The 12,846-nt window shown below is 42.2% G+C and overlaps 1 protein-coding gene across 2 annotated transcripts in view; it reads right to left on the bottom strand.

Moving 5' to 3' along the window:
• The window catches only part of LOC123775311 (2,4-dienoyl-CoA reductase [(3E)-enoyl-CoA-producing], mitochondrial), a 36,125-nt gene extending 26,613 nt beyond the window's left edge, over nucleotides 1-9,512 (bottom strand). The window contains exons 1-2 of one of the 2 annotated variants that reach the window (XM_045770351.2): nucleotides 9,337-9,512; nucleotides 3,110-3,321 (exon numbers count right to left, since the gene is read on the bottom strand). In XM_045770351.2, the coding sequence (XP_045626307.2) occupies nucleotides 3,110-3,321; nucleotides 9,337-9,414 (290 nt within the window). In that variant the 5' untranslated portion in view covers nucleotides 9,415-9,512. The remainder of the gene's footprint in view (nucleotides 1-3,109; nucleotides 3,322-9,336) is intronic. The other variant, XM_045770353.2, reaches the window with a different exon arrangement.
• Nucleotides 9,513-12,846: the final 3,334 nt, after the last annotated feature.

Here is a 12,846-nt window from a genome sequence, read left to right as displayed (position 1 = left end):
TGGGTTAAGTTAACCTCATCTCTTCGGTGGGTGTTCCCTAAGCAAGACACTGCAGACCAAAGACACACTACTTCTCTGGACTGAACAGCTTCAGTCCCTGTTCAACCTTCTGCATGACCACTTTAGTTTAGGCTCCCTGTATTCCAGGCTGGTTTCTGAATGGTGTCCCTAGACCTCAAGGAGGTGTGCTGGCCTGTCCCTATTCACCCAAGGTTCTGGGACCAGTTAGGGTTTGTTATGATGCATCAGACACTTCAAGGTTCTTTATCAGGTTAGCTTACCGCTTCAAGGTTCGTTATCAGGTTAATGTGTGGAAGTTGTGATCTGGCTGCCTTTTGGGGGATTGTCTTTTAGCCTATTATAACAACTGACTGATTTTGGCTCCCAGCCAATTTGTATGTCAAGTTGGCCAGAAATTTGGTTCATTCCCTGCTTGCTAGGTTGGGGTTCTTGAAAATTGGGGCAAGTGTTAGTTGGTTCCATCCCAGGTTTGGGCCTGGCTGGACCTGGTTGGACCTGGTTGGACCTGGTTGGACCAGGTTTGGGATTCCCAATTAGTGTGTCTCTTCCTTCCTGCAGCAGTGTTCTCGTAGTGTTGGATCAGCCCCAGGTGTCTCGTCAGTCGGTCAAGCAGTTATGCGGAAGTGTGAATTTTGCCTGCATGGTGTTTTTTCCTGGGCAAAGCTTGGCTCCAGTCACTGTTCTGCCGCTGCTGGGAACATTGGTTACAGGTCCTGACTGACCTTCATTTACTACTGCTTCATCAGCTATCTCTTTGGGCATTTCAGGGGTGTGATCCCCTATCACTGTGTATTCCCTGTATGTATTCATGGACACCTCGGCACTGGGTTGTAGCTTCATGACTAGGACTCACCAGCCATCCCAGGGCCAGTAGTAAAGTCTGCTCTGTCAAGCGCATGTAACGGTGTGTGAGTTTGCAACAGTGTGGCAGACCCTTTGGATGTTTCTTTTTCATACAGAATCTGTCCTCTCGCTTCATTCTGACATCTACTTGGAAGTCCATTACCTGAACTACAAGTCTCATTTGTGGCCAAGAAAATAAGGAATTCTTCAATTCTTCCATCTTTGGAGCAGGACTGTGTGTAGCTTGGCATCTGGATTCTCAGGGTATGGGTCTTCACTCTGTTCATGTGAGGAGTGTGTCCAATGTTCTAGTGAATGGGTTATCTCACTTCCGTCCCATTTCCACTGAGTGGACCATTGGTGATGCTTCCTTCCGAATGTCTCACAAAGCCAACACTCGATTCAAGGTGAACCTCAACGCATCCTATGTAGCACCATTTCCCAATCACAAGGCTCTTGCAGTGAATGCCTTTTGGCTGTACTGGTTGAGGGGAGATTTCTCTATCTCTTTCCCCCGATTCAGCTGCTGCCCTAGATGTTGTCCAAATTGGACAACTTGGACTTGGACTATGTGGTCCTTCTGGCTCCTTGGTGAATAGCTCAGCCTTGGTTTTTGGCTCTTCTGGCTCGGTGTCTTTACCCAGGCATTTTTCCGCAGCTTCACCTCTTTTCAGCTGATTGTCCCGGTGACATACCTTACTGGTTCGACCTCAACCAAGCTATGCATCTGGAGTTTCTGAAAAATAATTTCCACTATTTGTACAGGTAGCCAATTTGTTGGGGTCCACGTGTGTCTTTTGTCACGGAGAAAGTACTGTATGAATTTTTTTGGTACTCCTTTTGCCTCTTTCTCTCTTTGTCATCACTCTTCCGCATCAGTTCCAGTGGTCCTGTCCTTTGGTCCTGATTTTCTGTGGATTAGCATTTAATGCCTTAATCTGTCACCTCTTATCACTTGGCTTTGGCAATGCCACTATTGCTTGTATTCAGCATTGATGTATCCTTGGCCCTATTTTGCAAGCTGTGTCTGGTTTTCTCCTCCAACCAGCTCTTGCTCCTCCTGAGCTAACTTGGTCTCTCGATAAGGTGCTCGTGTCTCTTTCTTCCCTTCAGTTCATGGTTGCCCCTTCAGTCTAGTATATTTTTCTTAAGGTGTTTTTGTTGGCTCTCGCCTCCAGTTATTAGGTTGGGGAGCATCATGCCCTCCTACAGAAGCATAGGTTCTGTTCTTCGACCCTAGTGGGCAGTTCTTCATTTGTGGTCTTCTTGTCTGGTTAAGAATGAATCAGTTGGCTTCTGGAAGGGTCCTTTGGTTATTGATGCTCGATTGGTCTGGCCAAGAGAGCAACATTTGTGGTGCCCGATGACACCAGTTTGCCGCTCCTTGCATGCCACCTATCTGCTTTGGTGGACGCTCTATTTGTTAATCTAGTTTCCTTTGTTCCTTGTTCCAAGGTACATTTTTTCCAGGTTATCTGCAGTGTCATTAAAGCTAACTGACTTGTGGTATACCCTTGAACCCACAAGGTTCTCAAGTTTGTAGCATTAGTCACTGTCTGCCTACATGTTGTGGATTGATTTTCAAACACGGGGATTTGGGTCCTGGCGACTCATGCAGATCCCGTTCTCCTTTCTGGTTTATACCATGTTGTGTCTTCTCTGTGGTTAGATAGCTTTAGGGAGCCACCAAGATGCTTTTCCAGAAAACTAGCATTGAATGTAATGACCTCTTTTTGATAGTGCCTCTATTGTTCACTTACTTTGTAAATGCTTTTTTGATGTGGATCATCATAATAATGCTCTCTCCACCTCTGAGAGAGCCAGGGTAGCTATACCAAACAGGACTTTATGGCTGGTGTAACAATAGTAGGAAGCTATCTCGGCAAGATGGCTTCAGGGGACCCACCGAGGATCTACCAGAAAGAGATGTTTTGTTACATTCAATGCTGGTTTTTTCTTAGTGTCTAATATTTTACCTAACTTTTTTTTTTAATTTTAGACTTTCTTTCAATGTTTCATGCATTTTTGTACTTTTAGACACTATACTTTTTCTCTCTTGCATTCCTCTGGCCTATTGCATCTGGACCATATAATTTTCATTTATTTTTTTTATTTTATTAATAACAGAAAACAATGATGATATCAATGCATGTAATAAAGTATGCTATGCAATGCTATGCTATGCTATACTATGCTGGAAAATATTGAATTAATACAATCTTACACATGCAAACTGTATGTTTACCTTGCAGCAATAACTACATTTGCTCCAAGAGCACTCAGCATTGTAGCCATCCCTTTGCCAAGACCAGTGCCACCACCAGTGATGAATGCAATTTTGCCCGTGAAAGTATCCTTTGGTAGCATTATTGTCTTTACTGCTGGGAAATATTTTGCTTGTGGCCCTTCATTTTGTTTGGCCCGAATACCTGCAGATGTGTGAACTGCTTGCAGGGGCTGAAAACACAATAACATCAAGATTTTAAATTTTATATATAAAATATTATTATATATAGTGTCATCCCATACATATCATCCACAAATATAAATACTGTACTAAATACAGTACATAATATTGATACAGTACAAGATTAATGACTTTAGGAGAGCATGTGAAGGTTGCTAATGGGCGACTTGTTGGGGCAGGTAAATTATGTTCGGGGTACATATACATGTGGTAGGGGTATGTCAGTGTTGTAGGAGAGTTTGTGGGTGAATTTCCCAGAGAATTGTGCATAGTGGTGTGAAAAGCCAGAAATAATTGTGCAAGTACTGTATTGGCAATTCACATGTTGGTGAATAGATTAGGTTTGAATCAATTTCTGGACAATTTTACCAGACAAAATAACAGCAAAGTAGTGGGTTGCAAGATACTTCCTTTAAGCTGTCCCATGAACAAATTTATGTGTACTGTAATATAGTTTGATATATTACACTGTAAGCCTATATACAGCACTGTTCTTCTGTTAATTATATACAAATAAAGTTCTTCCACACATTGTGTAAACTAAAGTGAAATGGTGAATGTATAAACTTCTGAACATGATTAAAGTCCATTCCTTTAAGTAGCTTGTCAAAAGATTAATGTGGGCATAGATCAAATGGCCCCCATAAGACTTGGCAATCTCCTAGTGTGCATAAAACAAAATATAATTTTTGCTTTCTGGGGAGAGCCCCGTCGTCTCCCCAGAGCTATCCAGGATGATATGGATATGTATAACTTTTTGGCATCAGTCAATGGAGTTCTTGCTTACCAGGGATCACGGCCAGAACCTGGCCCCTACAGAGAGGCATGAGGAGCAATGGCCTATAGCAATGGCCTCCATGTGGTTGAAAACATTGTTTCTGCTATTGACTGGGTCTGGCACCCAGAAAGGTAGGTGCCCCAAAATAAACCTTGTTTTGGGGCGCCTGGTGAAAAATTGCTACTGAAAGCTGAACGAGTGGGCAGAATTTCCCCAAACGAAAATTAGCAAATAAGCATAACGTCATCACGCCACCGCTCCGTTGTACTCGTAACCACCCCCTTTTGGGGAGGGGAAAGGGGGAGACCCAGACCCTTACGCCGGCAATCCGCCCACCAGTTCCTGGCTGATGTGATACTGGCAGGTCGTGGGCCTCTGGCTCCTGCTTTGGTTTCAGTTTCTGTGCATTGTGGCATGGTCTGTCTCTACAGGTGGTGCACGAGCCAGGAGTAATATTCTACGGTACTTGGACTGCATGTGCCTAGGGTTCCCTTCCCCTAGGTGCCCAGTAAGTACTGCCCTTGGGGTTTGGGGCCTCCTTCCATAAGTCACCTTGGGGTCTACCTCTGCTGTGTCTTTTATTGCTCGGTACTTGGCCACCCTTGGAGTCAGCTGGGGTCTTGATGCCCTTGTTTGCCTCTGGGTAGGAGGTAGTTTTCGTCACTGGTAGGGGTGCAGGTTATTGCACAGCTAGTTATCACCTATTTTAGCGGCTGGCTCTGTTCTGCCTGGGTACGTTGTCCCCTTGCGGGGTTTTTCCTTTGTTTTTGTTTTTCCTGCCAGGTAGGGGTCTGCCTTTGGTTGGTTTCTCCCTCTTTATCTTTAGGGTCCTCCTCTTATATATCTCTGTTTTTGGTGGTACCCTCATGCTTGGCCCCTGTGAGTGGACATGTCTCAAGGGCTCAGCTTTAGAAATTTGCTTGGTAGTTTTGGGTGCCGGTTCGCAGTACCCTGCCTGGGCTTCCCTTAGCATGTTATCAAGGCTAAGGGCCCTGGGGAAACCCCACGGGGGGCTCTGTGGTCCGATGCATGTGACCCTTGAGTTCCCCCCTCGCTTCGTGCAAGGTTGATGGTTGCTCTGTCCCCTTGTCTCAGGGTGACATTCATCAGTTGTGCGTACACCATGCTGCCTGTAGAGTCGGCAACTCTTTTGACCCGGAGTCGTGCGACATTTGTTGGTATGTGCTCTAGTTCACCCTCACTACCGATCATGATCTGTGGGTGCAGGCAGCAGCAGCGTTGCATGCTAGGTTCTAGTTGCTGCAACGCGCTGGATTGGTTGCTTCCCCGGATGCCCAAAGACTGCCCTGTTTTAGTTTTAGGGATCCGGGCCTGGGGGTGGGAGTCGCTTCGACTTTGGTACCTTCCACCCATCCTTCCCCTTCTGTTGTGCATCCGTTCCCCCCCACCCCACCCCCATCCCTCCTGCTTCCAGCTCCAACCCATCAACCCAGCTCCTGCCCCATTTGGAGGCGGGGCAGGATCTAGTTGGTGTTGAGACTCGGGTGGTTTTGGGAGTAGTGGCAGAGGCACCCCTTTTAGAGTGGTGGCAGAGGCATTTGAGCTTGTTCCTCCTGCCAATGTGCATGGGTCTGACCAGTGGGCCCCCTTCCTTTTTTTTTCGGGTACCCCCGGCTTTTTATTGAGGCTGGCGCTTTAGAGGGATGGCTCGGCTCCGGGTCCTCCGAGTGGGGTTCCGGGAAGGGAAAGAGCAGCTGACGAAATACGCATAGTATTTCAGGCAGATCCTTAATCTAACATGTAATTTTAAGCAGGTAATTTCTAGCAAAATTAAAAATGTTTACAGGTACAGTGTAAGAAAGTACAAAAATACATTGTAAGAAGGTATTGTAGCGAGTAGATTATCCCAATAATATACTCGCTCCAAATGCATTGTAAATATTCCTGTCAACCTTTGGAGATGAATGAGGTGAGGCGTTGCCCGGGCAACACGGTGAGGTGTTGCCCGAGCATATAAGCAGCAGAATAGCAAACATTAACTAGTCTACTTTCAAGTGTGGTCTAGAGCAGACACTTGCGAGATACTGTACCAACGCTCAGTGCGCTCAACTCACACCAAAGTATCACCTGTGTACTTCTGTATATTCGACCAAATATATATATATAGTATCTTAGTGTCTGTGTTTATTTGTCACCATACTTTACGTAACAATAGAACCGTTACAGTATAAAAATGCATTGTAAGAAAGTATAACAAAAAATACATTGTATAAAATATTTGACAGAAAAATGGTAGGTACATTAGAGTAAATTTAAGGGTTAGCCACAGGGTCAGTTTAGCGTAACTTGAGGATTATTGTAAGATATAATGTAACAAAACTATGTGTATAACATGATATAACAGCAATGATTACAATTTTAAAGTTGTATGGCATAGGTACATATTTTGAGGAATTGGGAAAACTCGCACTAGATACAGTGCGAGTTTCAAGCACTAGGTAGGAAACTATGATGATGAAATTAAGTACGTTTTGGTTTTATATTTGAACAAGGCAAAAGTTCGGCAGCTTTTCAATTCATTAGAGAGCAAGTTCCATAGACCAGTCTCTTTACTAGCATAGTGTGTTTACACAGAATAAGTTTGACTCTGGGGATTTCAAAGATATATTTATTTCTGGTGTGGTGATTATGTGTTCTATTACATCTGTCCAAGAAGAGTTTCAGAACAAGGTTTTGTAAATGTAATTGACGCAAGAGAATGTGTGGAGTGAGACTATGTTTAGGAATTTGAACAGGGGGGCCGAGTGTTGTCTGAAAGTCGAGTTTGTTGCTGTTCTGATAGCAGATTTTTGCTGGGTGATGATGGACTTGAGGTGGTTTGCAGAGTTTGAAACCCATGCCATAATTATTAATACCATAATTAAGAGAGGGATAAATTAGTGCATAATATAGTGAAAAGAGAGCAGAGTAAGGATCATAATATCCGACTTTAGAGTATACCAACCGTTCTTGAGACTTTCTTGGTTATGTGTTGTATGTGGGTGCCAAAGTTGAGTCTCTTGTCTAAGTATAGGCCAAGGAACATTCCATCATTTTTATTGTTGATGTTAACATTGCTTATCTGAAGCTGAATTGCACTTGTTGATTTGCTTCCGAATAAGATGTACAGTAGTAGGTCTTTTCTATGTTTAGTGTGAGTTTGTTGGTTGACATCCATAAGTGGACTTTTTTTTTTTTTCTTTAGTTCATTGTTTACAACAAATACAAATACAAATATTTATTCAGGTAAAATGCATACATACAAGGTAAGATACAAAAGTTAATAGATTTATAGATAGAGCTAGTACATACAATGGCTAAAGCCTAAAGACTAAAACTTAATACTAATTGAGATTAAAGTATAATTAGTATTGAGATTTAGTCTTAGTGTTTTTCCTGCCTGAAACGCTTTGTGTAATAGTGGCTTTAGGCATTGTATGTACTAGCTCTATCTATAAATCCATCAACTTTTGTTATCTTACCTTGTATGTATGCACTTTACCTGAATAAATATTTGTATTTGTATTTGTTGTAAACAATGAACTAAAAAAAAAAAAAAAGTCCACTTATGGATGTCAAGCAACAAACACACTAAACATAGAAAAGACCTACTACTGTACATCTTATTCGGAAACAACATTATTTAGTGTGTGTGAATTGGGGTCTGAGTAGATGAGGGTAGTATAGTCAGTAAATAATATAGGTGTAAGAATGTTAAGAGACATTAGGCAGATCATTGATGTATATAAGAAATAGGAGGGGTCCTACGATGCTTCCTTGTGGCACATCTACAGTTAGTGGTAGAATGGGAGAGGTTATATCATTGATGACTACATATTGGTCTGTCACTGAGATAGGATCGGATATAGTTCAGGGCAAGGCCACGGATTCCATAATGGTGGAGTTTAAGTAAGAGGTAGTTATGGTTAACGGTGTCAAATACCTTTCTCAGGTCAATGAAGAGTCCAATCAAAAACTTCCTTTGGTCAATGGCTGAGTAGATTAAGTCAAGCATACTAACAATGGCATCATTGGTACTCTTTTGGGAGCGGAAACCAAACTGACAGGAAATTAGTATGTTGAACTGCACGAGATAGGAGTAGAGCAGTTTGTAAATAATTTTTTCAATTTTTTTGAAAATATAGGCAAAATTGATATTGGTCTGTAATTGTAGGTCCGTCTAATTACCACAAGCTACAGAAGCTTCTCAAAGCTTCCTGGCAATACGTTAGTAATGAATAAATATGATATGTTAGGTTAGACTGACCTAACCTAACTTAACCAAACCTAACCTAACCTAACTTAACCTAAACTAAACTAACCAACGCTTGGATCGTCGACTTGATTTGGCGTCACCAGCTTTTTTTTTTTTTTTTGAGATATATACAAGAGTTGTTACATTCTTGTACAGCCACTAGTACGCGTAGCGTTTCGGGCAGGTCCTTAATTCTATGGTCCCTGGAATACGATCCCCTGCCGCGAAGAATCGTTTTTTCATCCAAGTACACATTTTACTGTTGCGTTAAACAGAGGCTACAGTTAAGGAATTGCGCCCAGTAAATCCTCCCCGGCCAGGATACGAACCCATGACATAGCGCTCGCGGAACGCCAGGCGAGTGTCTTACCACTACACCACGGAGACTGTCAGCTCTTTATTTTCGTCTAATTTCTTTATAAAAAGACACTTTTTCAGATTAAAATTATGTTTTTTCGTGTTGTACATTCAGCACCAACATTATAATGAGTAAATATATCATGTTTATTCATTACTAACGTATTGCCAGGAAACTTTGTGTAGCTTGTGGTAGCTTGTGGTAATTAGACGGACTGATAATTGTTTATGTCTGCCGGATTGCCTCCTTTATGAACTGGCGTTACTCTTGTATTTTTAAGGATATCAGGGAAGGTATGATACTCTAAGAGATTTGTTGAACAGCGAAGATATGGGCACTCTTGTATACCATAGATGGTATACTTGCCTGAAACGCTATGCGTGCTAGTAGCTTTACAACAATGTAAAATCAACATCATTTCTATGTACACTCTTAACACCCAATGTACCTCTTCTATATATAAAAATAAATAAATAAATAAATATTTCACTAATGTTCCGAGCTCTCGTTATGTAAACTCACCAACCGATTGGACCTCCTTATAAATAAAATTATTATTATTAGCAATAATATCTTCAATTTAAGTTTGGTAAATGTAACTTATATTTACTTACCATTCTAAATATTGGTCTGACATTTCTTAGAAAATTATAGAAGTCAGCAGTGTACACGCTCAGTCTGCTCGCTGCCATAGTGTCTACTGACTCATCACTCGAGCCTTTATCACCTGGCACACTATGTGATCGTTGGTGCTACGTTATACATGACTTTACCTGAATTTACTTGAGGTAAATTACTTTACTTTACCTCCGAATTGTTCTAATCATTTTTTCAAACTGCATTTTAAAATTCAACAGTTTCTTGGGTATTTACCGATTCAGTAAATTAAAAATAGTCGACTCATGAATGTCGAACAACAAACTTACACTAACCATAGAAAAGACCTAAATTTTTATTTCGTAGTAAATCATCAAATTAGATTCAAATCCACAAGAGCAGTGACGGGGATTCGAACTACGTCCGAGAGCATCCCAGACGCTGCCTTAATTAATCGACTGAGCTAAGACATGGTATAAGAATTGCAACCAGAAATTCTACTAAATTTACTTCGATCCTGCAGCCTCTCCGCGAGACAAACCAGGATTTTACACATTCCCCCATGCACTCGAGCTATGTCAATAGGCCGTTCTACCTCTTCGCCCTTACTTCATTACACACAGGAATCACAATAGCGTGATGTATCAAATGAACAAATCCACAAGGTCCGTGACGAGGATTCGAACCTACGTCCGAGAGCATCCCAGACGCTGCCTTAATTAATCGACTGAGCTACGACATGGTATAAGAATTGCAACCAGAAATTCTATTGAATTTACTTGGATCCTGCAGGCTCTCCGAGACACAAACCAGGATTTACACAATTCCCCAATGCACTCGAGCTATGTCAATAGGCCGCGCCACGCGGCAGCACGTGCACGCACGGACACGCACCCCAGGGGACACGGTGCTGAGCACACGCCGGGAACACCAGGGACTGCCCTAACTAGGTGGGTGTGGAGAACACAGACACCCCACCAGCGATGGGGAAGCAAAACTGTACCGTAGAGCCTCAGGAGGGAGGCAGGATGACCCAACCGGTTCGCGCTGGGAAGTCGAGGGGCAAACGTCAAGTACGTCGGACAAGCTGAGGTCCGGGACCGTGGGCGCTGGCGTAAGATCCATGGAGTTGGAAACACTGAGTTAATCAGACTAAGTCCTCGTTGGTACTGGTGACCAGAAACGGGCGGCGGCTGCAGGTGAACAGAGGTCGTGACCTGATTGATTGATTGATTGATAAAGATTAAGCCACCCAAGAGATGGCACGGGCATAAATAGCCTGTAAGTAGTATAATTTTTTGTTCAGTAAATCTTTTCAATGTTCTGAGGTCGCATTTAATCGTCAAGCTGATATCGCGGGGAAGGATACGGCTTGACCGTATTTATAAGGATGTCCAGCTGCTGGACACCTTTTTTGACCAGAAGAGTGGCTGTGTTGATGGCTTCAGGGTGGCCACTGCAAGATTCGGGGACTCTTAAAGCTCTTCTAAGGTCGTTGGTTGCTTCGCATTCCAGGAGATAGTAAAGTAGTGGCTTTTCTGTGACAGTTTGGCAGAAGATGCACTCTCTCTGTAGGGGTTCACCAATCTCCCAGTTGCATCTGTAACCTAGACATAGTCTATATAACCGAACTAATTACTTCATTATCCATTTCTTCCCTTTCGGTTCTCTTATACGTTTGTGGCAATGAAAATGTGTTCTAGAGTTCTCTGGAGTTGCTGGTAGCTGATCAAGTTACGGCGCCTTTTTTTTGTTTTTTTTTTGTTTTGTTTTGTTTTTAGATATATACAAGAGTTGTTACATTCTTGTAGTCATAGCATCTAGGTAATCCATTACCTAGGTTACAAGGTGTTGAACGAGAGAGGCTGCCGTAGGAACTCTGGGGGGCGCTCTAGAATAGTTAGTTAACTAGGAGCGGGATAACGGACTAAAGAGAGTTGTTTCCCCCGGCCTCGTTAGTTGACTGGGGGGGGGGGGGGATGGAATAATGGGCTGAAGAGAGCTATTTCCCCCACCTCTCGTTACAACCAAAGTCATCTTGTGAGTGGTAGTTTATTGTGCACTCCAATACTCATCTTGTGAGCGATAGTTTATTGTGCACTCCAATACTCATCCTGTGAGCGATAGTTTATTGTGCACTCCAATACTCATCCTGTGAGCGATAGTTTATTGTGCACTCCAATACTCATCCTGTGAGCGATAGTTTATTGTGCACTCCAATACTCATCTTGTGAGCGATAGTTTATTGTGCACTCCAATACTCATCCTGTGAGCGATAGTTTATTGTGCACTCCAATACTCATCTTGTGAGCGATAGTTTATTGTGCACTCCAATACTCATCTTGTGAGCGATGGTTTATTGTGCACTCCAATACTCATCTTGTGAGCGATGGTTTATTGTGCACTCCAATACTCATCTTGTGAGCGATAGTTTATTGTGCACTCCAATGCTCATCCTGTGAGCGATAGTTTATTGTGCACTCCAATACTCATCTTGTGAGCGATAGTTTATTGTGCACCCCATACTCATCCTGTGAGCGATAGTTTATTGTGCACCCCATACTCATCCTGTGAGCGATAGTTTATTGTGCACCCCATACTCATCCTGTGATGAGTATGCCACCTATACACAACATGCGAGTAGTAGTTTATTGAGCACATTGAGTTATTTATTGAGTTTATTGACTTTATTTAGAAGGCCTGGTCGAGGACCGGGCCACGGTTATGCTAAGCCCCGAAACCATCTCAAGGTAACCTCAAGGTAATCCCGATACTCATCCTATGAGTGGAAGTTTACTATTTATTTATTTATTTATTTATTTATTTATTTATTTATTTATTTATTTATATACAAGAAGGTACATTGGGTTTGTGAGAATACATACCATAGTATTTACAATCTTGTAAAGCCACTAGTACGCGCAGCGTTTCGGGCAGGTCCTTAATCTAACAGATAGGTAAATTAAGTAGGGGAATTCCAGCAGAATTAATAAAATGATAACAGATACATTGCAAGAAAAAAATGAGATGAGAGAGATTAGTAAGTATATTAAAGCACATTGGTATATTAAAGCTCTGATTGATTACATTGACAGCTTGATTGGTAATTTAAACTAGATTAATAGACACCATACAGCAGATTGATAGCACATATAAGAAGACAACAATGATCACAATGGTAAAGATGTTCAGATTGGATACATAAAGATTGGGTGATTGGGTAGCAATAGATACAGTGCAATTTAAAAGCAAAAGGTAAAAAACTATGAAGATGAAATTAGGTACTTTTTAGTATTGTTTTTGAATGACCCAAAAGTTGGACAGCTTTCAATTCATTAGGGAGTGAGTTCCATGGACTGGGTCCCTTTATGCACCACATACTCATCCTGTGAGCGGTGGTTTATTGTGCACCTCATTCTCATCCTGTGAGCGGTGGTTTATCCTGTGAGTGATAGTTTATTGTACACCCCATACTCATCCTGTGAGTGATAGAGCAAAAGGATTAGAGGGCACTAAAAGCTCTTGGT

The sequence above is a fragment of the Procambarus clarkii genome, chromosome 70, assembly GCF_040958095.1.
Source record: "Procambarus clarkii isolate CNS0578487 chromosome 70, FALCON_Pclarkii_2.0, whole genome shotgun sequence".
NCBI lineage: Eukaryota > Metazoa > Arthropoda > Malacostraca > Decapoda > Cambaridae > Procambarus > Procambarus clarkii.
This window is presented reverse-complemented; position numbering and strand designations above follow the sequence as displayed.